We start from the raw sequence: 27,497 nt of genomic DNA, 5'->3' as shown, positions 1-27,497 counted from the left end.
CATGGCTACCTTACGGTACGTGTCCATTATTGCGGCTCGTAGACGCTTGCAGACGCCTAGCCCTCTCTCCCGTTGCCGCTTGTGGGCGTGTGTAGGCTAAAGGAGAACCGCCACTCTCGGGAAACTTCCGGTTTCTGAACTGGTTGCAGTTCCTTTTCTGGTTCCACATGAGGGCGCTCATGAATAAGTGCAGAATGAATGGAGGTCTATAGAGCTGTACCACTCAAATCCACTTTTCTCGGGATATAATTTTTTGCCAGAAATTTGAATGTTGCATGCGAAAGAGGGGGCAGAGAAAATATACACAGCTGATTATTATATTTTTTGAGTCACTTATTTGTTCTAAAAAGCCTTTCAAATGTGTCAATGATGTCATTCATTAGCAGAAAGCTAGTGTGTTGTGGGCAACAACGACCCAACCTGTAAGAAATCGAAAGGACGTAAGTACTCGTTCATTCAACTTTTGACCTATAATCCATATTGAGCTTGCAGAAACCACACTCATCTTCGATTTTTCAACGACAAACAGGTGAAAGAGACACATTTAGCCATCTAGCTCCATAGACCCCCATTGTTTTTGCACTTATTCGTGATCACCCCTAGCGGAACTGCAACAGATTGCAGGTACAATGGAGTTAATAGGGAGTGATCCGGCTCTCCGTAAACGGGAGCGTACCTATGTTCCCCGGGTCCTATGTTCCCCGCTTTGTATGGGACTGGGGAACATAGGACCCTTTTTTATAACCCTAACCCTAATCCTAACCCCGAGCAGGGAACATAGGACCTGGGGAACATAGGGATGATCCCCCGTAAACGGGCTCTGGATGTACTTTCGTTGGCTAACCGCCTCGCGTTAACCGCTCTCATTTGCATAAAGTTCAGCCGAGCCCAACTTCTTGACGCGCCGCCTCTGTTCGAATGGCCGCACCGCCTTCCCAAGGTGCATTGCGGAAGCGTAAACCACGCCTTGCCGCTCTCCATAGGAAATGAATGGGCTATGTGCGGTGCGGTGGGCTTTGACAGGATAATGGATACGGGCCGTTAGTATGGACATCGCCGAAGAGGATTGGTTTTGTGGGGTAAGTATCTTTGATATATTATATACTTATCCCATGTTGGTTTCGTAGACAGCGATGGTCAAATGTGTTTTGTCAATGTAACGGCAATCTTAGTTAATTAAGGTTCGCGTTCTTGGTAGGCTAATGCTTGTTGCTAGCTTGTCGAGCTAAAACTGTCTTTAGGTACATTGATTTTGAACTCCTCCGTGTACAAGACGTCTGCGATTACCTTAAAATGCAGTTGTTGTTAAAGCAACACCAAAGAGTTTTTTGTACCTTAATATAATGCAACACTGTACACAACACTGTAAACACCTGTCCAACGTGAAATGTGGAATATTTGGGTAATTTTTAGGCTTTTGAACTCTTTACTCAACTTGATGGGAAAAAAAGGCTGTAGGCTAAATTAAACAAGTATGGGTAGAAGTAACGTTTACAGCATAATGTAAAAAAAATATATATATATATAATAATAATAATAAAGAAAGAAAGAAAGAAAGAAAGAAATGTGAGACAGCCTATATTCTGCTCATCAATTCTGCATTATTTAAGTACCTCATAAGACCTTTAATTCTATTGCCCTGCATTCCCTCTTCCTTCAATATGTTTTGGATATCATCATCTCCTCCCTGTTCTCTCCAGTGTGACCTGTGGTCAGTGTATTTTCTGCAGTGAAAAAGGATGTGCATCTTCTTTGACTTGGCATTCAGTGCAAAGCCCATCAGTTTTGCCCAACACATGTAATGTGGCATTGATGCCAGCGTGCCCTAATCTCAGCCTTGTGTATACAACTTCCTCCCTTCTTCCAGGCCCCACTGATGTAATTCTTCTCCCCCCAACCTGCTGTTGCACATTAAATTTCCTGCCCTTTGGGTCTGACTCCCATTCATCCTGCCACCTATTCATGATTTCTGTCTTAATATAAGATTTAGCTTCCCCTTTTCCTAGTGGAACAAGGATTGAGATACATTGGTGGCCTAATGCGTCCTTGGCAGCTTTATCTGCGGTTTCGTTACCCTTGAGGCCCTTATGAGCTGGCACCCAGCAAAATTGGACAATGAGCCCCAGATTACTGAGTTGAGCCAAAAGATGCCTTAACCAAGTCATCTCTTACTGCATTTCCAGAGATAAAGCTTTGCAATACAGAGAGTGAATCTGTGCAAATGACTGATTTAAAAGGCTTGACTTCCTCAATCCATCTCAATGCAGTAATTATAGCAGTTAGTTCTACTGAATATATGGATAAGAAGTTATTCAGTCGGTATCCATACGTCTTTTGGAATTCAGGTATATAGATTCCAATACTACACTGGCCAGTTTGAGGGTTTTTTGAGCCATCTCTAAATATCTGTAGGTAAATGCAGAATTCAAATAAGTTTTACAATGTATTGCAAATCCAATATCATTAGGGTGGTCTTCCTTCATTTTCAGTAGCTCTGTGTTAACATCTGGGGCAGGAAGGATCCATGGGGGTACATTACTCATGGCCAATGCAGAGTTACACTTAAGGTTTTTTAAACCAAACACGCTTGCAGCCTCTTCAATGGACCACCCAAATCCTTTTCCTTCTTTATAATATTCCCAACAATCTTTGAGCACTGACATGGCTGGGCTGTCAGTACAACACTGTAGTCTGACCCAGTAGGTCAGTGCCAATTTTTCAAAACGCAGCTGAATAGGAGTTTCCTCTGCCTCCACTTGCAGGGCACTGATGGGAGTTGTCTTAATGGCACCCAGGGCTATTTTCAGGGCCCTTGAGTGTACTCTCGCAAGTTTCATAAGGGACGTTTTACAGGCAGATCCATAGACTATGCAACCATAATCAATATTTGACCTTATCAAAGCTTTATAAATATTGAGTAAAGATTGTCTATCTGCACCCCAACAGAGACCAGAGACCATACGCATTAGGTTCAGAACCTTTTTGCATTTTGTTTCTGCATACTCAATATGTCGTTTCCAAGTAAGTTTATTGTCCAACCAAAGACCCAGGTACTTGAAGCCATCTCCTCTTTTGAGTGGTTGGTCATAAAGCAAAATTTCATATGTTTCTGACACCTTATTCCTTGTGAAGTATGTCACTTGTGATTTTTGTACAGAAAACTTAAAACCCCACTCCATTCCCCACTGTTCTAGAATATGCAGTTCCTTCTGTATTGTTTTAGCAATGTACGGGATATTATTCCCCCTCCTCCAGATGACAGCATCATCAGCATACAGTAAACCATTATTCATTTTGTTCAGTTTCTCAAAAATATCATTAATCATAATATTAAACAAAATTGGGCTAATCACACTACCCTGTGGAATTCCCCCTTCCACAGAGAATTCATTTGAAAGGACCTCACCAACCCTAACCCTCAGTGTGCGCTGCGACAGGAAAGAGCAGCCTGTATTCTTTAGGGCCATTTTTAGCTCAGTCATACTAAAATCAAGATCTATACTAGACTTGTTTGATTCCCTCTTAGTTAGGAGGTCCCCATTCATACTCAAGATTTCCTCTTTCCTTTTTTTGAAGCAGTCTTCCAGGTGGTGACCTTTATGAACATCTGCAAAATTTTTAGCCAATATATTAGCTTTATCTACATCTGTAATATAATACCTATCCCTATCAGTTAGGACAGGAATATGAGGGGGTACATATCTACCAGTCATCTTTTTAATCATCATCCATACTTGATTGAGTGAAGTTTCTCTATCTATTGATGAGCAAAAGTCTCTCCAAGATTCTCTTTTCACCTCTTTAATAGTACGTCTAGCTAGTGCCTTCTTGTTTTGATAGTCCAGTAAATTATCAGTGGTTAAAGTTTTAAGTAGTAGCTTTAAAGCCTTGTTTCGGTCCGTTATTGCTTTGGTACATTTATCATCCCACCAGGGAACATTCTTCATATTACTTTTCCCCTCACTCATTGGTATAGACTGTCTTGCTATAAAATAGAGATATGAGCTTATGCTATCATTCATGTCATTTACATTCTGCTCAGAACCTGGTGCACATTCAGCCAATTCTGTAGCCATGTTCTGGAATTCCTCCCAGTTAGCTTTCCAGAAAAGCCACTTATGGTGTACATAATTTGGATCAGCCCTGATTTCCACATCCACTTTACACCATATAGGGAAATGATCACTGCCAATAGTAGTTGTTTGGTCAGTGCACCATTGACATCTGTAAGCTAATCTTCTGTCAACTAAGGTTAAGTCAATGAATGAGGGTTCATTCTTACGGATATTGAGTCTATTGCCAGAGCCATCATTTACACACACTAGCATTCTGTCATTAATTACTTCTTCAACCACCATGCCATTCATATTTGTATGCTTGCTACCCCACAAACTATTGTGGGCATTAAAATCGCCATACCAAATCTCTGTGTGGCTCCTCTTAGTAATACTATTTAGGAGATCACCTGTTAAGGCTTTGCATGGGTTATAATAGTTGATGATGGTATATGTTTCCTTAGACCCATTAAAAATTTCCGTGACAATACATTCATGTTCCCCGCTTACTTTAATACACTTATAAGGAATGCCTTCTTTGATAAAGGTTACGCATCCACCACCTCTTTCATTACCCCTGTCATACCTAATCGCACTATAGCCCTTAATGACAAATTGCAGGTGTGATTTCAACCAGGTCTCCTGAATACAAATCACCTCAGGTTTATCTGTTAGTTCATGAATATATCTTTTAAGTTCCTGACCATTAGCTATTAAGCTTCTTGTGTTCCATTGTAAAATGAAAAACACCATAATCCATTCAAGCACTATCTTGACTCTGGCCATATTTACGATTTATCATTATATGGATCTCATCCATTGTAGCAGTAGACCCCAAAAAACCATTGGCAATTTCCACAATAGAATTAATCCTATCACGTTTCCTTTTGATTTTCATGGTTGTGTTCATTACTGTACACAAGAATGCAATAAATTCATTTTTCTTCACCAATAGTGTGTCCTTTGTTATGTAATTGTTGCATGCACATTTCCTTGGTTCTGACATCGGCCTAGTCGAGTGCTGACTTCCATTCAGTAGACCCTGCTCATTCATTTGACTTGCTCTGTTATATTGGCTCCCTGCAGTGCTAGGTAGGGTTAGGGACGGAGGAGCGTTAGTGGCCCTGTCTTTCTGAACCGTCTTAAGGGCATTCGCATAAGACATTTTACTCATAACTCTGTATTTCTGCACTTCCTTTGCCTCTTTCTGTTTTTCACAGCCACCAAACGCAGCACTATGTGGGCCGCCACAATTGCAGCATTTTAACGCATTTGCTTCGCACTTATCATACTCATGGTCCCCACCACATTTCGCACCTTACTTTCCCTTTGCATTGGCTTGCAACATGACCAAATCTTTGGCATTGGAAACATCTTAACGGGGGAGGAATATATTCGCGCACCGTGTAAGACATAAATCCCATTTGAACTCGCACTGGCAAATCTTTAGTAAAAGTTAGCAAAATTGACATGCTGTCAATTTTCTCTTTGCCTTTTGTCAGACGTTTAACCTCAGTTATTCCAAACTGGGACAGATTCTCTTTTATCTCTTCTACAGAGACAGAGGTAGGGATTCCTGATATGACCCCTCTTGTTCTAGACATTGTACCAGGAACATGCACAGATATCTTGAGATTATTAAGTGTGTTTTTCTGCAGTATGAGTTTGCGTTGCTCTTCTGAGTTGGCATATATCAGTAACCTACCATTCCCAAAGAATGGTGGATATTCCCTATCTCTTTCTGAATGGCCTTAGTTATATGAAGGTCTGGTCCACCTTTAGCTTCAAAGGAGACAATTAATTTCCATGTGTCAGTCACGCTACCTCCATTAGCACTGGACCGTTCTCCATCAACTCTAGACTTTTTGCTTATCACTGACACCATTGAATCCCCACCACTGCTATCCCTGTCAGACAACTTCCTCACTCGACTAATTTGTTCCAAAAACATTTCATCCACATCACTAAGACTAAAGAGCCCGCCAGACTTTTCCCCCATGATCACTCATCATGGGGCGTTTTGAAAGATCGTACCTGTCAAACTCTGTAGGTGACAAAGTAGAAAAAGCTGCTGGGCAGATTGGTCTACACACTTCTGCCATCTAATTTCCACTGGATTTTTTGATTTTCGGTGCCGTTTAAGAAGTATAGTCTATAGTATACTACTTAAACGGCACCGACAATCAAAAAATCAATTTTCATTGGATTCATTTCCGAGCGAAGGAACTACTCATCCCATAAACCACCGTGCCTCACTGAATAATATAGGCAAAATCGGCGCGATTTATTTTGCCATTTCCAACCGGCGACAGCACGCGAACCCTTTCCTCCAAACAGTGATTTTTATATAGTGAATGTGCAGTTAATAGCAGTTATTTCATGAGTAATCGTGTAAATAATAGTGTTTTGATATTTAATTTTATATTTATCATCGTGTATTTTATATCGTGTGTGTGTGAACGCGGTTAACGTTAACGGCAGTGCTTCATAACGTTACCTGACTCATCCTATGCTGTCATCACTGCTCAGTCGGGCTGATGCATGGACTGGAGCATGGTCTGCTCTTGGACCACCATATTCAGTTTATTAATTTGCTGTGAATTATTACACAAAATGTTCATTAAATGCATGAAGTATTCCTGGGTTAATGATTGATATGAATCATACAGTATGAAGGCTACAGTAGCCTAGCTAATGTTAACTAGCACTGCTAGCAGCATTAATAGCTTAACTCACCACAACTTTGTAGGTCCTGGCCCTTACAAAACCCACAAACTGACTCTCGGACACAGAAATAGTCTAGTCAATAATGTGACCCGATTTAAAGTGCCTTTTTACCCCTTTGGACACTCACTAAAACATAATATATTTCATACCTGTGTTGCAGCATGTAGGCTAATGTTAGCTGCATTATGTAATGACATACAATGTCGGAAATGCTAAAGGTTAGCCTGTCGGCTACCTGGAAAGTTTGAGTTTAAACTAACATTTACAGTGGTCTATTTGATAGTGTATTGGCCCTGACTAAGTTCGTGTGATGTATAAACCCCAATCCTTGTTGATACAAGTACCAATATTCATCAAGAAAGTTTTTAATCACATTAAGATTTTCGCCATAGGCAGTAAAAGACTCCGCCATCTTTGTCAATATTTTTCGCTGAAAAAGTTTCAAACTACGGCCTCTCCACCAATCAGAGGCATCACTGTGGGATTGTGGGATTGTTCAGGATTGTGGGTAATGAAGTACTTATCCAAGAGATCGTGAATAAAAGGCATTTATCTCAAAACAAGGTTAGTGCCCCATGAACTCTTGGTGTCTATAGGAGCATATACAATCGCTTAGTACAGCCGTAGCTGGTTTTAAGTCTACCACGTGCAGTTAAGTTTGTATGGCTTATACCGCAATTGTCAATGGAGAAATTGCATTGAATTTTTACATCCGGCATCGGCTGTGGGCGGGACTGTGCAGCTCTATAAAACTAATATTTCTAGTTTTGCGTCACGAACGTCAGTGGCAACAAGTGGCATATCGCTTAAAATAAATGTATCCTACTGAATAGTAAAAAAACAAGTAGGCTAATCCATCTCTCATTTTTCAAAATTGAACAGATACGCGGCTTCGGCCCACCGCCTATAAGTTAGTAAATTATGTAGCTACAAAAAATAGATCGTTAGACTTGATAACATTAAGTTTAGTCAAGTTGAATGCATGAATCTGTAGTCGGAGACAGTCAATAATAATAAAGTCATTTAGTTAATATTTTGTGGATAAATTGGGTCTAAAATAAGTATAAAGCATTGTTATTGGTGAAAGTTGTTTTATTAGCATAATTGTTCAAAATATGCTAAAATCTTTATCATGGAGATGCAAAATGTACCCCGAATGATCCACAAGTGGTAGGCTATTCCTTCAAGAAATGCAGATCTAGTTCTGTCAATGCTCTCTCTCTCTCTCGCTCGCTCGCTTTTGGGATGAGCTACAGCTACTTTGTTCACAATTAGTGGGCTGGACCCATAGCCTTGCCTCGTACCCCACCCAATGAAGTTTCATGACAGGCATTAGCCTACAGTCTAATAAACTACCTCAACACCAGGCTCTTCCGAATCCACTGTTTTTCGCATAGACAGTAAGGTTTTTTTTCGGCATCATTCGAAGGTAGGTAACATAAGCGTTGATTTGAAACGATGATTGAACCCTTTTTGAGCATTTTGATAAAAAAAAAAAATAAAAAAAAGAAATAGACCTAAACATGATTGTACAGCCTACCAGCTTCTATCGGTAGGGGAGAGCCGGGACGATTGAAACACGGGACGAATGAAACAATCCAGTTTTCTCCGAGTGTTATGATGATAGACCGACGTCCTTCGGTCAAAACATAGAGCATGTTAACCCCCTTCTATCAGCCAAATGTCTTCCTGCTATGTCATTTTATCACGGAGTTACTGGCGATAAACGAATTTTGATGCGCAAAAGTAAACTTCATTAGCGGTTACATTTTTTCGATTATCAATGAATGTTTTTCATTTAAAGGTTTGACTTAATGCTTATTCAGTAGATCATTTAGTGTTCTCCACAATCCCAGACTTTCATATCGCATGCTTGTTTACATGGAAAGCAAAACAAGCTATAGTGACATGTCTGTGTCGGGACAATCGTCTCGACCAGGCTGTAACTCCATGTATTTTAATTAGATGCACAAATAGCTGTGTTTAAACAATTATTTATGGACGTAAGACATAGAAAAACAGTTTTAGGAAGATGAAAATACATTTGGGCTCACCAGGTAGGGGGTTGAGTTTCCCATGTTATCCTATGGAGACTGACGGCCGGCGGGTCGTTAAGCCTACTTATTTGGATGTGCATTGACCTAACCCACGTAAAAACCTAGTGAAACGACATTTTCAACAATATAAACATGATATAAATGGGAAAGCTTACCGTTCTAGCTATAAACATGGCAGAATCATCCACAGGGCATGATATTTCCAAAACCGCTTCATACACGCTTCATGATGATGGCAATGAGTTGTTAAGACATGCACAAAGACGTATAGGCCTGCAACAATATATCTAAAATAAAACCTTTTGGTACCATTCATGATATGTAGTAAAATTTCTAAGTTGTTGGACGTTTATATGGCTTAAACTGTATGTTTCATTCGTCCCCATGTAGTTTCAACTGTCCCGACCAGAATGAAACATTACGCACGTCCCACTTTTGTTGTAATAATTCCTGAACGGTTTTGTTCAAAGCTGAAAATGCATCTGTATTTGACAGAGGACAGATGTAGGTTACTAGTGACCAAATATTAGCTTTCAGTGTGGTACGATCGCTTTGTAAATTACGTTTAATTACAAAGTGTTTCAACTGTCCCGGCTCTCCCCTACCAGTTGGTAATTTAGGCCTACTGTAAATGGCTGGATATCAGTCGGATACTAGCATATATTTTCCCCTAGCCAAAGAAAAAGTCAAACAAGCGTCAAGAGTTTTATTTTGTTAATTCAAAATCCATGCGTTATAGGCTACGCATTGCGTTTGAGTAGCAATTCCATAGGCTACTCAATCGCTACTCAAACGCAATGCGTAGCCTATAACGCGTGGATGTCAATGAATTGCTATCTTTTGAAGAATCATAAAAGTAATTGTCACAGTAGTTATGTAAAGGACAGATATACATGTTATAGAATGCAAATAAATATATTTTTCCAGAACAATATCACTAACTATATCCAGTGTTTGTAAAACAGGCAATAAAACTGCCTCCAGGATTTCATCATAAAAGATGTTCAGTGCTTCCAGCCCACATGCTCACCCAATGCAAGTTGGACCTGCAGGCTCTGAAGCAGAGAGGGTTGTAATTAATGTTGGTGGCCTGCGACATGAAACTGACAAGAGCACCCTCATGTCCATCCCGGGCACACGCCTCGCCAACCTAGCCTCTGACTCACAGAAACATTCGACCACTGAGTTTTTCTTCGACCGGGACCCGGGAGCGTTCGCCCCCATCTTAAACTACTACCGCACCGGGAAACTGCACTGCCCTGCAGATGTGTGCGGTAAATCGTTTGAAGAGGAGCTTTCCTTCTGGGGAGTCAGCGAAACCGACGTGGAGCCGTGTTGCTGGAAAAACTTCCGACAGCATCAGGATGAAGAGGAGGCGCTGGCTCAGTTCGAGCCGGATGAGGGATCCCCAGACTACAGCACCCAGGAGGGGGGACCGGGGAGGATGCAGACAGCTTGCATGCCAAAAATGTGGGCCCTCTTTAATGATCCCCATTCATCTGTAGCAGCCATGGTTTGTTCTTTCTTATTGTTGTGATAATTGCTGTAATCCATATGTCCATGCACGATCTCTTTTTTTATCTTTCACATATCTTTTTGTTTAATGAGTTGTGTGATGTTGAGTAGACTACACTAATTACAGTGTTTCCCACAGAATTTAATTCTATTTGTGGTGGTAGGTTTGCAGAATTAACCTGAATACAAAAGTTTTTAACAAATTAGCGCAGCGGGGTTATGATGCACAATTTACAACAACCAGATTTAAGCATAATTTAGTCTTCCAGTCGTCTTCTATGCCTTGTAGGATTATTAATGTTGTCTTTAAACATGCATGTAGGTTCGTTGAGAGACAGAGAAACAAGGAGAGGCTTTACAAAGGTGCACATAGCTCTAGATAAACAAGGAGAGGCTTTACAAAGGTGCACATAGCTCTACAATATATATATATATATATATATATATATATATATATATATATATATATACAGTGCAACCGGAAAGTTTTAAGACCCTTTCAAGTTTTCCACATTTTGTTATTTTTCAGACTCATCTTAAAATGGATTCCATTCATTTTTTTTCTCATCAATCTACACACGCTTCTACTTGATTGGAGTCCACCTGTGCCTAAATGAATTCACTGGAATTTATTAGGAGAGTCACACATCCCTTTATTTATATGGTCTCACTGTTGATGGTGTATGTGAGAGTTAAAACCAAGCCACTAAGGGTCAAGAGAATTGTCCGTAGACCTGCGAGTAGTGATGTAGTACTCGAGTCCGGTCTCGGACTCGAGTCCGGTCTTGAGACCAATTTCTGCTTTCTCGGTCTCGTCTCGGACTCGTTCCTTCAAAGACTCGGTCTTGACTCGGTCTCGGACCACAGTGGGAGGAGAAGGACTCGTAATTTCAGACCGAGTCCTCGAGACCAACGCATTTTTTATGTTCATATAAAAAAACAGACAACACATAACAACAATAATAATAAAATGCAATGTTGACCGGCATTATTTGAAAATGACATCCCATGGTGCAATGCAAAGATACTGCCGTCAGAGCCGTTTATTTATCTCTATGGCTCTGCTGCCGGTGAGTGTCTGTAGGTCAGCATAGTCCATATTTAGACGTTAAGACTGCTCCTCTAAACAATTCCCAATCTAGCTTAGTCTGTAGGCCTAACTGTTGATTATTAACTGGGGTGATATTAAATTATGAATATTAAAACTGCAATTTTTTATGGTCTTGGTCTCGACTCGGTCTCGACTCCTAAAGGACTCGGTCTCGACTCGGACTTGCTTCCTCAAAGACTCGGTCTTGACTCGGACTCGACTGTATTTGAAAACCAACAGACTCGGTCTCGACTCGGTCTCGACCCTTCAAAGACTCGGTCTTGACTCGGACTCGGCATAGGCGGTCTCGTCCCCATCACTACCTGCGAGACAGGGTTGTGTGAACACACAGATCTGGCGAAGGATACAAGAACATTTCTGTAGCATTGTAAGTGCCCAAGAGCATGGTAACCTCCATCATTCTCAAATGGAAAAGTTTGGAACAACCAACATTCTTACTAGATCTGTCCGCTCAGCCAAACTGAGTAATCTGAGACAGATGGCCTTGGTCAGACAGGTAACCAAGGACCCAATGGTCACTATGAATGACATCCAGAGTTCCTTTGAGAGGATGAGAGAAGTGTAAAGAAGGACGCTTTGGAATATTTCAGTCTTTTATTTTGTATAAATTTACAAAACACTCCAAAAACCTGTTTTTTTGTGGAGTGTTGGTGTATTGTGTGTAGATTAATGAGAAAAAATGAATTGAATCCATTTTAAGGTGAGTCTGAAACATAACAAAATGTGGAAAACTTGAAAGGGCCTGAAAACTTTCCGGTTGCACTGTATATATATAGAAAAACTGAGTAGCCTTGGCTATTTTTAAGATCTTAACATGAACTTAAAATAAAATTTGAGCTGAGACAATTGATGGATAGTCCACAGCTGGTTCCTTGAACCCATCAATCAGCAAGTTTAATTTTTTTTATGTTGACCCGAAATCCTGAAAACCCAGGAACTTCACGTTGTTGGGCAGTGAATGGAAGTACTGTAGGCCTAACTAGATTGTGGTGGATCAATCATATTGCCACCTTAAATCGTAAAATATTCTCTGGTCTCAGTTCACTGTTGCCTACCCTATGCTTGCTCAAAATATATGCTTTGTCTAGTAGAGGTGCTTCAAATTGGCGCTTTTAAAAATCGCCTGTCTCGGAATAGAAGAGTCAGTCCCTGGCAATTCCGTGCAAAACTGTCACATCCATAACGGCAACACAATGCCATGGTAGCATATTTTGTTGGCGTTATGGACGTGACAGTTGTGCGTGGTATTGCCCCCGTATCGTTATATAAAGCTCTGTTCTCGCTGTCTAGCTTTCTCCTCTTTGAGCAATCCATGATTTGAAAATAACTTACTTATTGCTAACTTCCATCTGATTGTTTCTCGTCCCGTCTCCTCTCTTCGCTCGTTTCAGGCTATCAGTGAGTCTCTTCACCATAGTAACTTTACTTTACTGACTCGACTTTATCAGAATGCACAGATTTCACTGGCTGAGTAGCAGCAAGCAAAATGATGGTTCATGAAGCTACTGAAGTAAATGCTGTTATCCTAACCTACGAAACATTTAGCGCAGCTTTGAAATCTTACGTGAAAATCTATATTAGGCTATTATGGTCCGGGTTCAGATAGGATCACGTCAGGGTCTGGACTCGAACCGCGGTCCGCCATTTGACGACCCCTGGCATATATCATTTATATTTCAATGTCTGCCTCTTACCTACAACATTCCTGTGTGTTGATGTTTACTTTTTTAAATGCTGCAGAAGAATGTAATGTGTTCTTTTCCTTTCCTTTGACAGATCATCTGCATTCTCTCTCTGCTCTTCATCCTTATTTCCATTATTTGTTTCTGTGTGGGGACCCATAGCCACTCCGAACAGTGGACACTGGACATTGAAGATGGAAATGAAACCTATGTGGATGCTTATGATATTTTTCTGTACATGCATCCTATCCGTGCTTTGGGTATAATAGAGCTTCTCTGCATCATCTGGTTCACCGTTGAGTTCTTGATTCGCATCATCAGCTGCCCAAACAAGCTTAAGTTTGTCCTGAACGTCCTGAACATCACTGACTCTCTGGCCATCCTGCCCTTCTACGTGGAGCTGTGTTTAGGCTGGTCGGTCCATGAGCTGGCGTTGAGGTTCCTGAGGTGTGTGCCCATGGTGGCGCGCGTCCTCCGACTCCTGCGGATCTTTAAGTTGATGCGGCACGTGACTGGCGTTCGGGCACTGGGCCACTCGCTGCGTGCCAGCACCTATGAGCTCTTCCTCCTGGGCGTGGCTCTCTCCGTAGTTGTCCTCGCATTCTCCACCCTGGTCTATTTCGCAGAGAAGGATGAAGCAGACTCTCTCTTTGACATTTCTTCGGCTTTATGGTGGGCCGTGGTTACCATGACGACCGTGGGGTACGGAGACATGTGTCCACGCACGTGGCCTGGTAGGGCAGTTGCCAGTCTGTGCGCCATGACAGGAGTCCTCTTCATCACCATGCCCGTCCCTATCCTCGTCAACAAGTTTGCCAAGTACTACGCTCTGACAGAGGCCAAGCAAAGACAACAGACCAAGAGGAGGAGGGGTGATGAGCACTCTGTGGGGGCCAGTGCCCCTGTCTGGAGGGGCGTGGACAACCTCCACAGACAGTGAGAGGAAACTAAGACAAACAGTGATTTTACTGCTTGTTTACAAAACTACATTACATTCTAAGCCTAATTCTTTTTCAAATTTAGTGTAACACTTGATTTTAAAATGTCCTATGTTTGGATAGCAGTTGGCTCCAGAAGAATCATGCCTGAATTTGATGTCAGGGTCAGATGCCTCTGTTATAGATAGTTTTATATGCCCTCTATTACACTACTAATATACTAAACCCCCCATGGTGTGAAATATAAATAAAATGTGAACGAACCTGATTCAGATGTTAGGGTCAAATGTCTTTCTTATAAATGCTTTTTTATGCTCTTTTTTTGTACCACTATATTACTAAAACCCCTCATGAGATGTATTACATCTAATAAAGAAAATATATTAATACAAACAAGTACAAGTGCTTTTCAGTTGGTTAAAATATGTATTTGTGGATTCCAAAATCACAGCACATGGCACAAACCCTTGGTCATCAGACATTCTCATGTAGAACTCAAGAAAATTGGGGCAGTCGTGGCCTACTGGTTAGCGCTTCGGACTTACAACCGGAGGGTTGCCGCTTCGAACCCCGACCAGTAGACACGACTGAAGTGCCCTTGAGCAAGGCACCTCCCCGAGCACCGCTGTTGTTGCAGGCAGCTCACTGCGCCGGGATTAGTGTGTGCATCACCTCACTGTGTGTTCACTGTGTGCTGAGTGTGTTTCACTAGTTCATGGATTGGGATAAATGCAGAGACCAAATTTCCCTCACGAGATCAAAAGAGTATACTTATACTTATGATTACCGGTACATGAATTCTGGGCTCTGATTGGTTTATTGATGCTATCAGCTATTAAAATTTTACTCAGTCGTTTTAACGCATTTCTTGAATCATAATGCACATTTGCACAACATCTAGTACATTTCTCAAAACAATTATTGCAGCACATAGTGGATAACCTGCAAAAGCACATATCTTGAAATGCATAGTTTATGCCTCAAAAGCAAATATTTATGCCAACAAGACAATCAGTGCAAACAAAATGACAAGTCATGATGCCATTGTTTATGTCAAGATAATCAAACGGTTTTGTCTTTTTTTTTCTTTTTTTTTTCTTTTTCAAAACTACAAAGTTACAAAGTAACTACAAACTTCAAAACTACGAAGTTACAAAGTAACTGCAAACTTTAAAACTAAGTTATTGTGTGTGGAGGAGGTTGATTGCAAGACAGTGGATGTTTCAAAGTTTTGTTCTGTTGACAGACATCGTGACAGTATAAAGAAAACAAAGGCAGACAAAATTACAGAATTGTGCAAATGAAAAATGACCAATATACAGTAAAACACTCTTTGGTGAGAGCTACATTCTGACTTTCCTATCTGTCAGGCCACTGTCAAAAGAAGTAGAAAGTGAACCGTGGAAAGTCTAATAGTAAGCAAAAATGATTTGTTCATCATGTAACTGCTTGAAGTCAATATGTGTTGAACAAGTTTAAATAATATGTGTTAAAATAGTTTAAGCACGGTGCACTAGAACAGTGTTTTTAAACCTTTTTTGTGCCACGGCACACTTTTGACACTTAAAATGTCTCACGGCACACTAACCTCCTGTGTGAAGAAAAAATAAACATACCATAGCCTAAAATTTCAAATAATACACATATATGGCCTTATAATGGACTTAAGACCTGCTCAATAAAACAAGCGCCCTCTGTTTCATTTGTAGGTGACTATATCTTGTTGTTATGAACTGGATATGTGATGATTCTGTGAATACTGGATATGGGGCCCCCGTTGTACAATGCCTGCATACCACAAATATAGGAATAATACAATCAATGAGAGCATGTATTCATTCATTTCTGGACCAGCGAGTGACATTTGGGTAATTTTCTGCGGCACACCATGATGATCTCTCAGGGCACACTAGTGTGCCCCGGCACAGTGGTTGAAAAACACTGCACTAGAAAAATCTGTAACTGTAAAACTGAAAATCATGGCTTTTTTCTTTGTTATTCAATAAGTTGCGGGACTTTTGTATGCAGCATGTCGTTTTTGGAATGTCTGTCAACTCCCCGAATTTCCCCGAAACATCCATTTGTAAACATTTCCATCAGCTTCTCTTTGGTGCTGTTGCAGAACTGTTCCAATTCTCCAAAACAACCATTTTGTAAATATTTTCACCCGCCTGTTATCTGTGCTTCTGAAGAAAAACTGTTGGCCTTAGAGGGAGTTTAGGTGCTAGTAAGAGGGAGTTTAGGTGTTAGTTAGAGGGAGTTTAGGTGCATGTTACAGACATCCCAAGTCTCCCGGAAGTTCCGGGAGTCTCCCGCATATTGATAGCGGCTCCCTGACGCCCGCAAATTAGCAGTGGTGGACGAAGTACACAAATCCTGTACTTGAGTGAAAGTAGAGATACACATGGTCAAATGTTACTCCAGTAAAAGTAAAAGTCCTCCTTTTACATTTCCACTTGAGTGGAAGTACAAAAGTACTTGCCTTCAAATGTACTTAAGTATCGAAAGTAAAAGTCTTGAAATGTGTTATGACTAATACAGTTGCATTTACTATTGTTGAAATGATTCGGCACAGACATACAGTAGGCATTCATTAAACCTTTCTCCTCCATTCAAGGACAAAATCAGCTAATAATTGTTGTATGTAGAAAGAACTAAAAACAAGCTAATGTGATATCTTATCTTACATATTTCAAAGTAACCACATTTTTCTTTGTTGAATGCTTTACAATTTCAGACCAAATCAAGATGTTTCCTTTTGTGTTTGATAGTGTCAGATTGTCTATCATTGTCTATCATTTGCTCGATGGCGTCAAGAGGCTAGTTATGCTAACATCAATATTGTGAAAAGGGGTCAACAAGGTACAGTAAATAGTGGATAATAACATAGGTTAGGCAACACCATTATTTAAAGCCTAGCTCGCTTAATAGAAAATATACATGTAACACATGTATTTGGACAGTCTTTTTTCCAAAAGGAACTTCAGCTGTACTTCAGCTGTCACAAAATGTAGTGGAGTAAAAAGTAAGATATTTGGCCTCAAAATGTACTGGAGTAAAAGTAAAAAGTTTAATAAAATTGAAATACTGAAGTAAAGTACAGATACATGAAAAAGCGACTTAAGTACAGTAATTGAGTAAATGTACTCAAGTAATGTCCACCACTGCAAATTAGATAAAATCTCCCGGAATCTAGAGTGAGCGATCAAGAGCGCGCATGCGAGACCGCGTGTGCATCTGAGTGTAGCGCGCACACGAGGGGAGAGAGAGAGGTGGTGCGTGTGTGTCTGAGCGCATCAAAGACAGAGAGCATCCTGATTGCCCTGTTTCGCTAAATCAACCAATCAGTTTTCAGTGTAGGCGGGCTTGTATGTATTTTCTCCCGAACTTAATTAATCAGTTCAGTAGAAACAGGAGCGTCATGGTAGAGTCAGTGCCTCAAAAAAAGGAAAATGTAAGACCCATTTCAAAGTGTAGGCTACCCTTGTCTCATAAGAGTAAAACATAATGATGGACCTAGTCTTGCACGCTGCACTGTTTGTAAACAGTGACTTTAGCATTGCCCACAGCGGGTTAAATGATTGCAAAAGACATGTTGAGGTGAGTTTAACAAGTGTCAATTCATGTGCATATTATTCAGGCCTATAGCCTACTAGATGGCTAGTTGCCAAGGCTACATGAAAAGACCAAACTACCAAAATCTACATATTTTATTTTCACAATTTCTATCTATAGGCCTTCCTTATTTGTTGTACCGACATTATTGTATAGGTTAAAGTTTTTTTTTTTTTTTTTTTTTTTTTTTTTTTAGGGCTTCGTGATGCCTCCCTGAAATGACTTTTTGCAAGTTGGGATGTCTGATGTTATCTCTCCTGCTTCCCTGTCAGTAGGCGTAATTGATTGGGGCTGCAGTCAAGTCATCACACACATGGATTCCCATTCCCATTCCTCACACAGGAAATTTTCGGGGCAAAGGTTACAGTTTTTCTCAGTCGCTTTGGTGCTTTTCTTAGATCAGAATGAACATTCTCATAGTTCAACCTCCACAACATTTAGTCATTTGTGCACATCATAGTAGCAATTTCTCCTTCCTCTGAACAAATTGCAAATGCTTTTGAACATGTATCAGTTGCTTTGTCATGTCAGTCAAAATGAACTACTTATGGATGCTGAATGTTCCCAATAAAACTAATAGTCTTCATTTGATTGCTTGAGTCATTATGCAAAATTGGTGAACTAGTTATCAAATTCTGTCACAATGCTGTAGAATTGCAAAGAGCACATACAGTAAAACTGTGAAACGTACATATTCAGTGTCTTGTACTCACTTACTCCCCTAACTACAGCAATTTGTAACTTTACTGTAGTTTTCAAATGGCTGTACAAGTACTGTATTGTGCTGTCTTGAGCATTTTCAGGTAGTGTCACCAAGTTCTGACCTTTTTTTGCATGGGAAAACACTGAGAGAATAAACTGCCATAATGAAAACATGACAAAGCCGTTTGACTATCTTGTTCATAAACGATGGTGTCAAGACTTATCATTTTGATGACACTGGCAGTTTCATTGACATAAATACTTGCTTTTGAGGAATGGACTATCCATTTTGAGCAAGTGATGTGCTTTTGCAGGTTATCCACTAGGTTTTGCAGTTTGCACTAATTGTTTTGAGATATGCACTAACTGCTGTGCAAATGTTAATAGTGATGTGAGAAAAGCACCAAAACTGTGTTGAAGATGGTTGCTGAGTAGGCGGACTTAGTTAGATAGATAGATAGATAGATAGATAGATAGATAGATGTGACAAGGCTAGGTCCAGTAAAATAACCATTATGCAACACAAAGACTGTCCTCTCCAGCCACATATATCATTTGGGGGCCCATAGAGTGTTTCTTTTAGGTTGCATAAAGAGTTTCCCCTCCTCTAGGCTCAGTGCCAAGAAAGAGTCCATTTCAGCCCATTTCAGGGGGAAGGAGTTTCAGCCAGTGGTGTAGTCTATGTGATAGGCACTACAGATAGATAGATAGATAGATACTTTATTGATCCCCAGGGGAAATTCAAGGAAAGAGTATGCAAATTCAAGGAAAGAGTATGCATCTCAGTATACCAAGCATCACCATCTCAGTATACCCATTTAAAATGGTCAAGGATACGTATTAACATTTGGGGTTGATTACAGTATACAGTACTGTAATCAACATGGGGTTGATTACAGTATACAGATGTAGTTTAGCTGTTGATTACAGCTAAACTACATCTCATACCCACTACTTTGTGGAAAAGCCTTTATTTGTAATGACACCTTCAAGGCATTTCCTGTATGACGAAACTAATCAGTCGCAGTATTCAGGTGTGATTTTGGCCCATTCTTTTAAACAGATAGTTTTTTAATATTGAAGATTCCAGGGGTCCCTCTTGTGAATCTTGATCTTTAGTTAACTTCCAAAACTGTTCAATTGAATTTAAGTCAGAGCCTTGATTTCCTTTCTCTGAAACCAATTGAGAGTTTCCTTTGCTGAATGCTTTGGAATCATTATCGGAAAGTCTAGCATGCCTGAGCTGTTCAGGACATGACCAGAGCCTGTTCAGAACGTCAAATCACTGGACAAAGATTATAGAGCTTGTTCAGAACGGCAAATGACTGGACAAAGATGACCAGAGCTTGTTCAGAACGGCAAATGACTGGACAAAGATGGTGGAAGCATTGACACATGCTGAGAACCCAAAGGTGACATAGCTATATCTATGATCACATGTACGGCATTCAAAGCTATTTATATTATGTACTTTCTGATGCCCTGATAATAATCTGATTTAAATTATTTTTTTTACCCTTCAATAGATGTAGATTAAACAAAAAACATGAAAAATTATATTTCAAGATGGTTTAATTTTAGGCCACTTGAAACAAAGCGCTTAGCTGATTGTGAAACTATCACCTGTTCTTGTGATTATGGCCCTTAAAACACAGGGCATCAGAAAGCTAATAGCTTAATCATTGTTCCTTGTTTATTACATACTGTACCAGTTTTATAATATATAAATATATAATTTGTGTTGGAGTGGATGGAAACTGTTAGTGGTTATGTTTTTCAATTATTAGCCTGATGTTCCAGCCTATCTGCACATTTTGTTGGTGTGATGCACCTATCTGAAGAATACCTTCTTCTGGAAAAGTTCAACCAGGTCAGATATATTTCTGAATTTAGGCCCACAGCCTAGTTTGACAGAAATCCTTAAAATACTTGACATTTCTCTTATGTTTATGATAATGATATGCTTTCCTCAAGATCACAATAAGGTAGAATTTAATATGATTTGTTGTGTTTCCAAACAAATGGCATTTTGCACTTTTTAAAGTCTAGTAATTTATGGCCTATGTTGGCTCCAGCTTTCTCCAGCCAACAAAGCCACATGTCTCACCTTTAACCCTTAAAGGTAGGCTACCATCACCAGTGACAGGAATGTTGGAAAATTAACTAATAGATTTTAGAACCTTGAATTGTTGTGGAACAGAATCTTATGTTAGAATGTTCAAAAACCCATCCCTGAATAATTCATTTATTTATGTGTTTGTTTATTGCATTTATTTTCTGAACCTCTCATTATCAAGCCCTGTCAGGCAGCCATTGCAACATGAGTGACAGAGCTACAGCGCCCTCGTGTGACAATGTAAAAGCACAACACTGTGCACATTCCGTGAACTGTTGCCAAGACAACATACATTACGTAATATCCCCGCGACTCTTCATGTTGTTCTGACGGTTCTGTCTAAAGCAGAACAACTTGTACCATGCACTGTTAGGATCACTGATTTTGCCAGTTTAAGCAATCTACAGGTAAGTTTTAATAATTCCTTAAATGTATACAACAAAGACATCAAGAAATATGTCACTAGTCTTATACAATAAACGCTTACTCCGTTAAGTTTGTGTAATGTGCGTCAAGTATGAATTCTAGCTGTCTTTCTTTCTTTCAAGCTAGCATCCATAGCCACGGCTACTATACAGCATTGCTTAAAAACCTTAACGTTAAATCCAAATAACTGTGCCATACCTGAAGCGAATATAAAATCTGTACAGATCCTATCTACCTTAGCATGCAGTAACTCCAGTCCCTAAACTAGTAACAGATTAGCTAAAGACGTTGAAATCTGAGGTTTTGACATCTGAGGACTTTCTTAGCTTACTTCAACATATACTGTACACACATTTAAAGAAATCATGAGCTCATGGTGTGTCAACATTGTTTTTCATTGTTTCCACATAAGAATGGAACTCCTTCCAATACTAGAACCAGAGGACAAGCCGCGAGATAAACAATGGTAAATTGATATTCCGTTCTTGCATCAAACCGTTGTTAAGTGTTTTGGGATTTCAGTATGAATCGGAATGACTCGTCGAGTAACACCACATTTGTCATGCTGCCTAGGTATGCCCTGGTGCCCAGAGGACAAAGCCCAGGTGTCAGTGTGGGTCACACCTGTACTTTTATACCATCTGATGAGGGAGGAAAGGGGAAAATCGTCATTGTAGGAGGCGCAAACCCAAATGGCAGCTTTTCTGAATCCAGTGTCATTGACCTAGGTAAAACAAGCCATTGAGAAAGAGTTTTACCATATCAGAATGCCTCCGTAGTCTAGTCTGAATCCACAGAGAATCTTGCTCCCGATTTATTGTTTTAGTTCTGAGTCATTGCCTGCAGAGATTCAGTTCCCAAAGAAGAACTGAGAACTGCAGGAACTATAATCTATCACAACGTGTCATGCCCAGTCGATAATGATAAATTAATTTAGGTCAACATGAGATTGGAAATTATAATTTGGATGAAATCTCAAGGTCTTGGCCAGCCCAAGAAAACCATGCCAGAGATACTCTTAACATACTAGTCACTCTGCATCACTTGCATTGCTCATCAACATTATCCTTTTCCTCTTTGTATTCAGAACGTCATGAGTGGGATGTCCCGGACTGGCAGGGCTTGCTGGCTCGCTATGAGCACTGCAGCTTCTCACCGGACAGCAGCCCCGGGAGCCTCTGGGTGTTTGCCGGAGCTGAACCGAGTGGGAACCGCAACTGTGTCCAGGTCCTACAGCTGTCAGGTAGCCTAGCGACTGCTGGCTGCTGTCCGGTAGCCTAGCGACTGCTGTACTGGCTGGTGTCTGGTAACCTAGCGACTGCTGTAATGCCTGCTGTCAGTCGGTCTCTTAAGTATGAGTCTCTGATTGGATCCATGAAAAATACACACACACACACACACACACACACACACACACAAACATTACACCTATGGCACATGGTCTCTTTTTGTGTGGCTGACTGCTTTGTATGAATTACCAGATTAAACACAGTTCCGTCAACGATGACATACTGTATGTGTTTTATGATAAGGTTGTGTGGAGAGTGTGTGGTGCTATTGTAGTATTGTACAGTTGGTGTTCTAGTGGTGACTAATAATTTCTGTGTATCAAAGGTGTCTGGCTTTATGGAGGTGCCTGACATGTCGATGTGTGGTGATGTGTTTGCAGACGGTGGCTCTTGGAGAACTGTGTCGGTGACTGGAGAGCCGCCCTCTCCCAGGACGTACCACACAAGCACAGCCTGCGTTGGGGACCGGCTCTTTGTGTTCTCTGGGGGAGATGCTGGCTCCATGCCTGTGTCTGATCCACAACTACATGTCTTTGATACAGGTGAGTCATGACAATTCCAACTGGCTTTGTCTTACTTTGTTTCAGTTGAGATTTTATTGTAGTTTATAGTTTTTTTATAGCCTCAGGGCTCTACACTAACATTTTTTTTCAGGAGCACTTGTGCGCCCAAGTTAAAAAATTTAGGAGCACAGACAAAAATTTGGCCGCACAGTCAGTTCTGTACTTAACTTACACATAATCTAACATTATACTGCAGCTAACAGTTAAACATGCCAGTGCACCAATTGCGAATATTAAGAATGACTGACAACATTTAGGCTACAGGAAACAGGATTTTAAAGATCAGTGCCTACTTTATTTTCAGTCTGTTCTATTTTCCTACATTTTGTTAATGTAAAATAATATAATACATTGCCATATTTGCATTTAGCCTGTATATCAAGTATCCTGCCAAATGTAGGCTAATTTATTTATTTGTGAATCCATCTATAGCTAAACCAAATATGCCCATGGTGACCTATCTGACTGCATACTGCCTAATACTACTACTAAAACAGTCAGTTTTCTCTTCCACAAAACCCAACATAGGCTAATCAAGGATATATGTTTTATACTTTTAGTTTTTATTTGAAATATCTGCATTGGTAGGGGCAGTAGGCAAACGTTAGGCCTACTTTCGTTTTGCACTTAAGCTTGTAAACAAACAAGCATGCGTGGAAGCCTGGAGTTGTCAGTAGCGTTCTACCTTTGAATAAAATGAGAGTATTACGGGAGGCTACTTTTGTGCCGGTTCGCTACAGCTATATTTTGCATATTGCAGCCAATACGTTAACAGGGCTAAAAGGCATGTTAGGTTACCTTTCCTTCTCTCATTGCATTCTCAGAATCTCATTCCATCTTGGCTGGCTAGTCTAACTTTCCGCTTTTTCTGCGCGCTCTTGGATTTGATAGAAGCGACTACTATAGCGAGTCACAACGCGAAACTGCTAACGTTGATGGGAGGTGTAGTTTTTATGCTGCATTCGCGACGTGATTCTATGGTTTGCACCAGTAATGTTTCTCGATGTTGTGGTGTATTTTGTAGACAAACATTGACATGGTTAGAAGTCATTCGCACCAGTGCGCCTAAATTTTTTTGCACTCGCACGGCATCATTTTTACTCGCATGTGCGAGTGAAATGGGCGCACTGTAGAGCTCTGAGCCTGTTTATGAACTGGTAGGAGTACTCAAGTGGCATCCGCTGAACTTTTTACAAGACTTTTCTGTTTCATGCATCGTAGTTCCTTTTTAAAACCTGTTACTGTGAAATCCAAAACAACAATCTTACTGTTTCTCTATCGTGAATTTTACATTCATCCGATATTGTTATTGCAAAGGTTACAACGAAATTGGTTAGCATCGCAAGCAGTGCGTTAAATAAATACATTTCAATAAATGTAAAAGCAATAATATATCCAATACAATCCACACACACAAACATATTCTCACCCCGGCACTTCACACATATGTGTGTGAACAGCCCTTTACTGACTATTTCAGTCAACAAGACTAAATATGTCTACCGTAGCAGAACCTTGAAATCAAAAGACAGCAGGTCTTAATAATAATAAGCTTTATTTGTAGCACCTTTCATACACAAAATGCAGCTCAAAGTGATTTACATTTGAAGCATGTAACACAATAATAGAGAAGAGTCAGTCATTATCAGTCATTCCTCTTCGTTGCTGTGGCCGTTTATGATCCAATCAGCAACATATTAGAAATATAGGTAAGAACATGTAACACAATAACAGAGAAGAATCAGTCATTCCTCTTTGTTGCTGTGGCCGTTTATGATCCAATCAGCAACATGTACCCATATTGTTGTGCAGCTACATCAACATGGTCCCAACCTGCGACCAAAGGAAGGCCCCCCTCCCCTAGGCACGGTCACGTAGTGGTGGCGGTAGGATCCACCATCTTTATCCATGGCGGCCTCGAAGGGGACAAGTTTCACAGTGACATGTACTCCCTCGACACAGGTGAGACATCGGTCATCAGCAACATGGCCTGTGATGTAGTGTGATGAGTTTTGAGTGTTTCTGACAAGGGTTCCAATAGGTCTCTGAAATCCTTGAAAATGTGTGGATTTGAGAAATAATAAATCAATTCATTTGAAAGTTGAAAGTAGACATAAATAGGCACCGGTCATTGAAAGTTCTTGAATGTATCTATTTTGTGCTAGAAAAGACAAAAGAGCACGTAGTCTACCATTACTGTAACAATCACATATTCATGTCTCTCTCTCTTTTGAATTGCTGTCTGTCTGATCATTCTCATTATAAACATTTTCTCTGTTGCAACAGTAATTAACCATGTCTCAAAGTAGTCTGTGTTGAGTCCCTAAACTTGAGGGAATTGGGCCAAGAAAGTTCTTGCAATGTCATTGAATTTGATGGTGTGGGACATGGATATGAATATATATTATTATTAGATAATATTATTATTATTATTATTGTTATTCATATCTATAGTGTAGGAACCCCTATCAGCAGAGTAGTTTGAAACATTCTAAAAAAAGATTCTGTTCTGCAGCAATTTAAGGTTTCTAAAATTCCATGTTGAATTCATGAACCCAGAACGCTCTGCCTGAACCCAAATATTCTTTAGAGTGTTAATTGTCAAACATTCTCATCACACCGTGTGACTTTATATACCCGTCATTGGTCACAGCGGTGTGATGGTACCTGCTAGTGGGTAGCCCATTCCAGTGGTGGTCTGGTCATTCAGTAAGTGAGTCTCTCTCTGGCCTGTTAGTCACCATGAGATGGGAGAAGGTGAAGCCCAAGGGGGATGTTCCCTCTGGACGAGCAGCCCATTCTGCAGTGGCGCTGGGCAAGAACATCTACACCTTTGGTGGCATGACGCCAGAAGGAGCCACCAATGCAATGTACAAGTTCCAGACAGGTGAGCAGAGAACCTCACTGAGGTTGCTTGACCTTAGTGATTTTTATCATTTTTTTATTACACGGCTCTTCACAATTCAAGTAGAACGCTCTATTGACTTGAATGGGATTTCCCAAAATTCTAGCGGTCATTATTTTCGAGGAAAGGACCTCTGAAAAAAATAATGACCGCTGTCAATGGCAACGGAGTTTGTGCTTCTAATTCAGGTCTTTCATATCACTACGCAAGGACTGGAACTTCATTCAAAAGTGAAAGCAGACGGTTGATCAGCTGTGTTCTAAAGAATGTTTGATTCAAGTTCAGCGTGTGCTGTTGCGAACTACAGTATTTGTTTCTCAGCAAATGCCATGATGAACGGTAACAAATAGGCTAGGCTATGTAGGCTAAAGTCATATGGTGGGGAGTTTACTATTTCGTTTTGGCAAATAGCCGTGTAATAAGCTGGATAATGTATTGAATGCTGGTCATTATTGGGAAATAGTCCCTTCAGGGCGGAACAAGACCCCTCCGCTGCGCGTCGGGGTCCGGTTCGCCCTGTCGGGACTTTTTTTCCCAATAATGACCGGTGTTCTATACATTATTCCTTACATGATTCACAGTTTTTTTTTTTTTATTTTTTTATTTATATACTGACAAGAGAAATATAAAAGGCAACAAGGTATTTACAGCAGGGAAAGTAAACTCATGAGATCATGTGGTAGCAATAATAAACAATCATAAAATCAAAATACAGGCGTCTTTCATTTTTGAGATAAATCCTGTAAGGGGCAGTTCCATGCAAAACTGTCACGTCCAACGCCAACTAAATGGCCATGGTATTTGTATGATGCGAATATTTATGTGAAACATTTTTCATGTAAGTTCTACAACCAAGAAGAGTAAATGCTCAAATTTCAAGTAATCATCATTCACATCATACCATACCATGGCATTGTGTTTGCGTTATGGACGTGACAGTTTTGCGTGGAATTGCCCTAAGACAGTAGCCTGGGAGAACCCAGACGACCCAGTTAGCAAATCTGAATTTGCTCTGCAGGTCAGTCTGGCAAGGAGGCCATTGACACCCATTTCCAATTTTACAAAAACCCAGGAACCAATCACAATCGCTTATTCAGCATGGGGCAGGCTTGATGACAGATAGATATCAATGACAGATAGATCAACATTTCCCAGCAAATACAGCCCTTGGTGGTGGACCCCGGATTCCTTTCCCACAGAACCTGCTTATCAGTAAAATCAACGACTGCACACAAAACAGTGTATCCTAAGTAATGTGAATGACACATTAAAAGTAAAAAATACAAAATTGTTATATAGGAGCAAATGATAAAACTAATATTATACTAATTAGCTATTACCTACAGCCATTTACACACACTTCAGTTGTAAGTGTTTGAGCAGAAAAATCTAATGTTGTAATATGCATATTTCGCTGTGCAGCTGTGCGTGTAATATGATGACGTGGTACTTGAATGTGCATTGCTTCTGCCTGCTCAGATAAACAGCGATGGACCTTGCTGAAGTTTGAAGGGGACTTGCCTCCGAACAGGCTAGACCACTCCATGTGCGTGGCGCCCTGGCGTGTAAGGACTGAACCTACGCAGGATGGGGATGCAGCACAGGGCCAGAACCCAGAGGACACCCATCTCTGTTTCATGTTTGGGGGAATGGACACAGAGGGAGTGATATTCAATGAATGCCTTGTCACAGTTGTGACATAACCAAGAACTATACATCTGTTTATACTTATATAAAATATATATAAACCAACTTATGTAATTCTGTGTATAAATAAACTGTCACCTGTTAATATA

General features: G+C 40.4%; 2 protein-coding genes and 1 long non-coding RNA gene across 3 annotated transcripts; all 3 read left to right on the top strand.

Annotated features, from left to right (window-relative positions):
• The first annotated feature begins 1,288 nt into the window (after positions 1-1,288).
• On the top strand, positions 1,289-14,424 carry LOC121680796. The gene is made up of 3 exons (XR_006021823.1): positions 1,289-1,301; positions 1,474-1,478; positions 14,171-14,424. It is a non-coding gene; the product is annotated as an uncharacterized LOC121680796 (long non-coding RNA).
• Positions 8,137-14,172, top strand: LOC121680795 (potassium voltage-gated channel subfamily C member 2-like). Its single transcript, XM_042060333.1, has 4 exons — positions 8,137-8,211; positions 9,805-9,881; positions 10,142-10,352; positions 13,242-14,172. The coding sequence occupies exons 2-4, from the start codon at positions 9,862-9,864 to the stop codon at positions 14,085-14,087; spliced, it is 1,077 nt and encodes a 358-aa protein (XP_041916267.1). The 5' UTR covers positions 8,137-8,211; positions 9,805-9,861; the 3' UTR covers positions 14,088-14,172.
• A 6,398-nt stretch (positions 14,425-20,822) lies between the features above and the next one.
• Positions 20,823-27,497, top strand: rabepk (Rab9 effector protein with kelch motifs). Its single transcript, XM_042058921.1, has 8 exons — positions 20,823-20,925; positions 21,356-21,410; positions 21,518-21,672; positions 22,032-22,187; positions 22,614-22,775; positions 24,609-24,758; positions 25,534-25,683; positions 27,181-27,497. Exons 2-8 carry the CDS (start codon positions 21,358-21,360, stop codon positions 27,402-27,404), a joined length of 1,050 nt encoding a protein of 349 aa, XP_041914855.1. The 5' UTR covers positions 20,823-20,925; positions 21,356-21,357; the 3' UTR covers positions 27,405-27,497.

The sequence above is a fragment of the Alosa sapidissima genome, chromosome 13 (genome assembly GCF_018492685.1).
Source record: "Alosa sapidissima isolate fAloSap1 chromosome 13, fAloSap1.pri, whole genome shotgun sequence".
In the NCBI taxonomy this organism is placed as follows: Eukaryota; Metazoa; Chordata; class Actinopteri; order Clupeiformes; family Clupeidae; genus Alosa; species Alosa sapidissima.
Note: the sequence above shows the minus strand (reverse complement) of the source record. Positions and strands in the feature narration are given on the sequence as shown.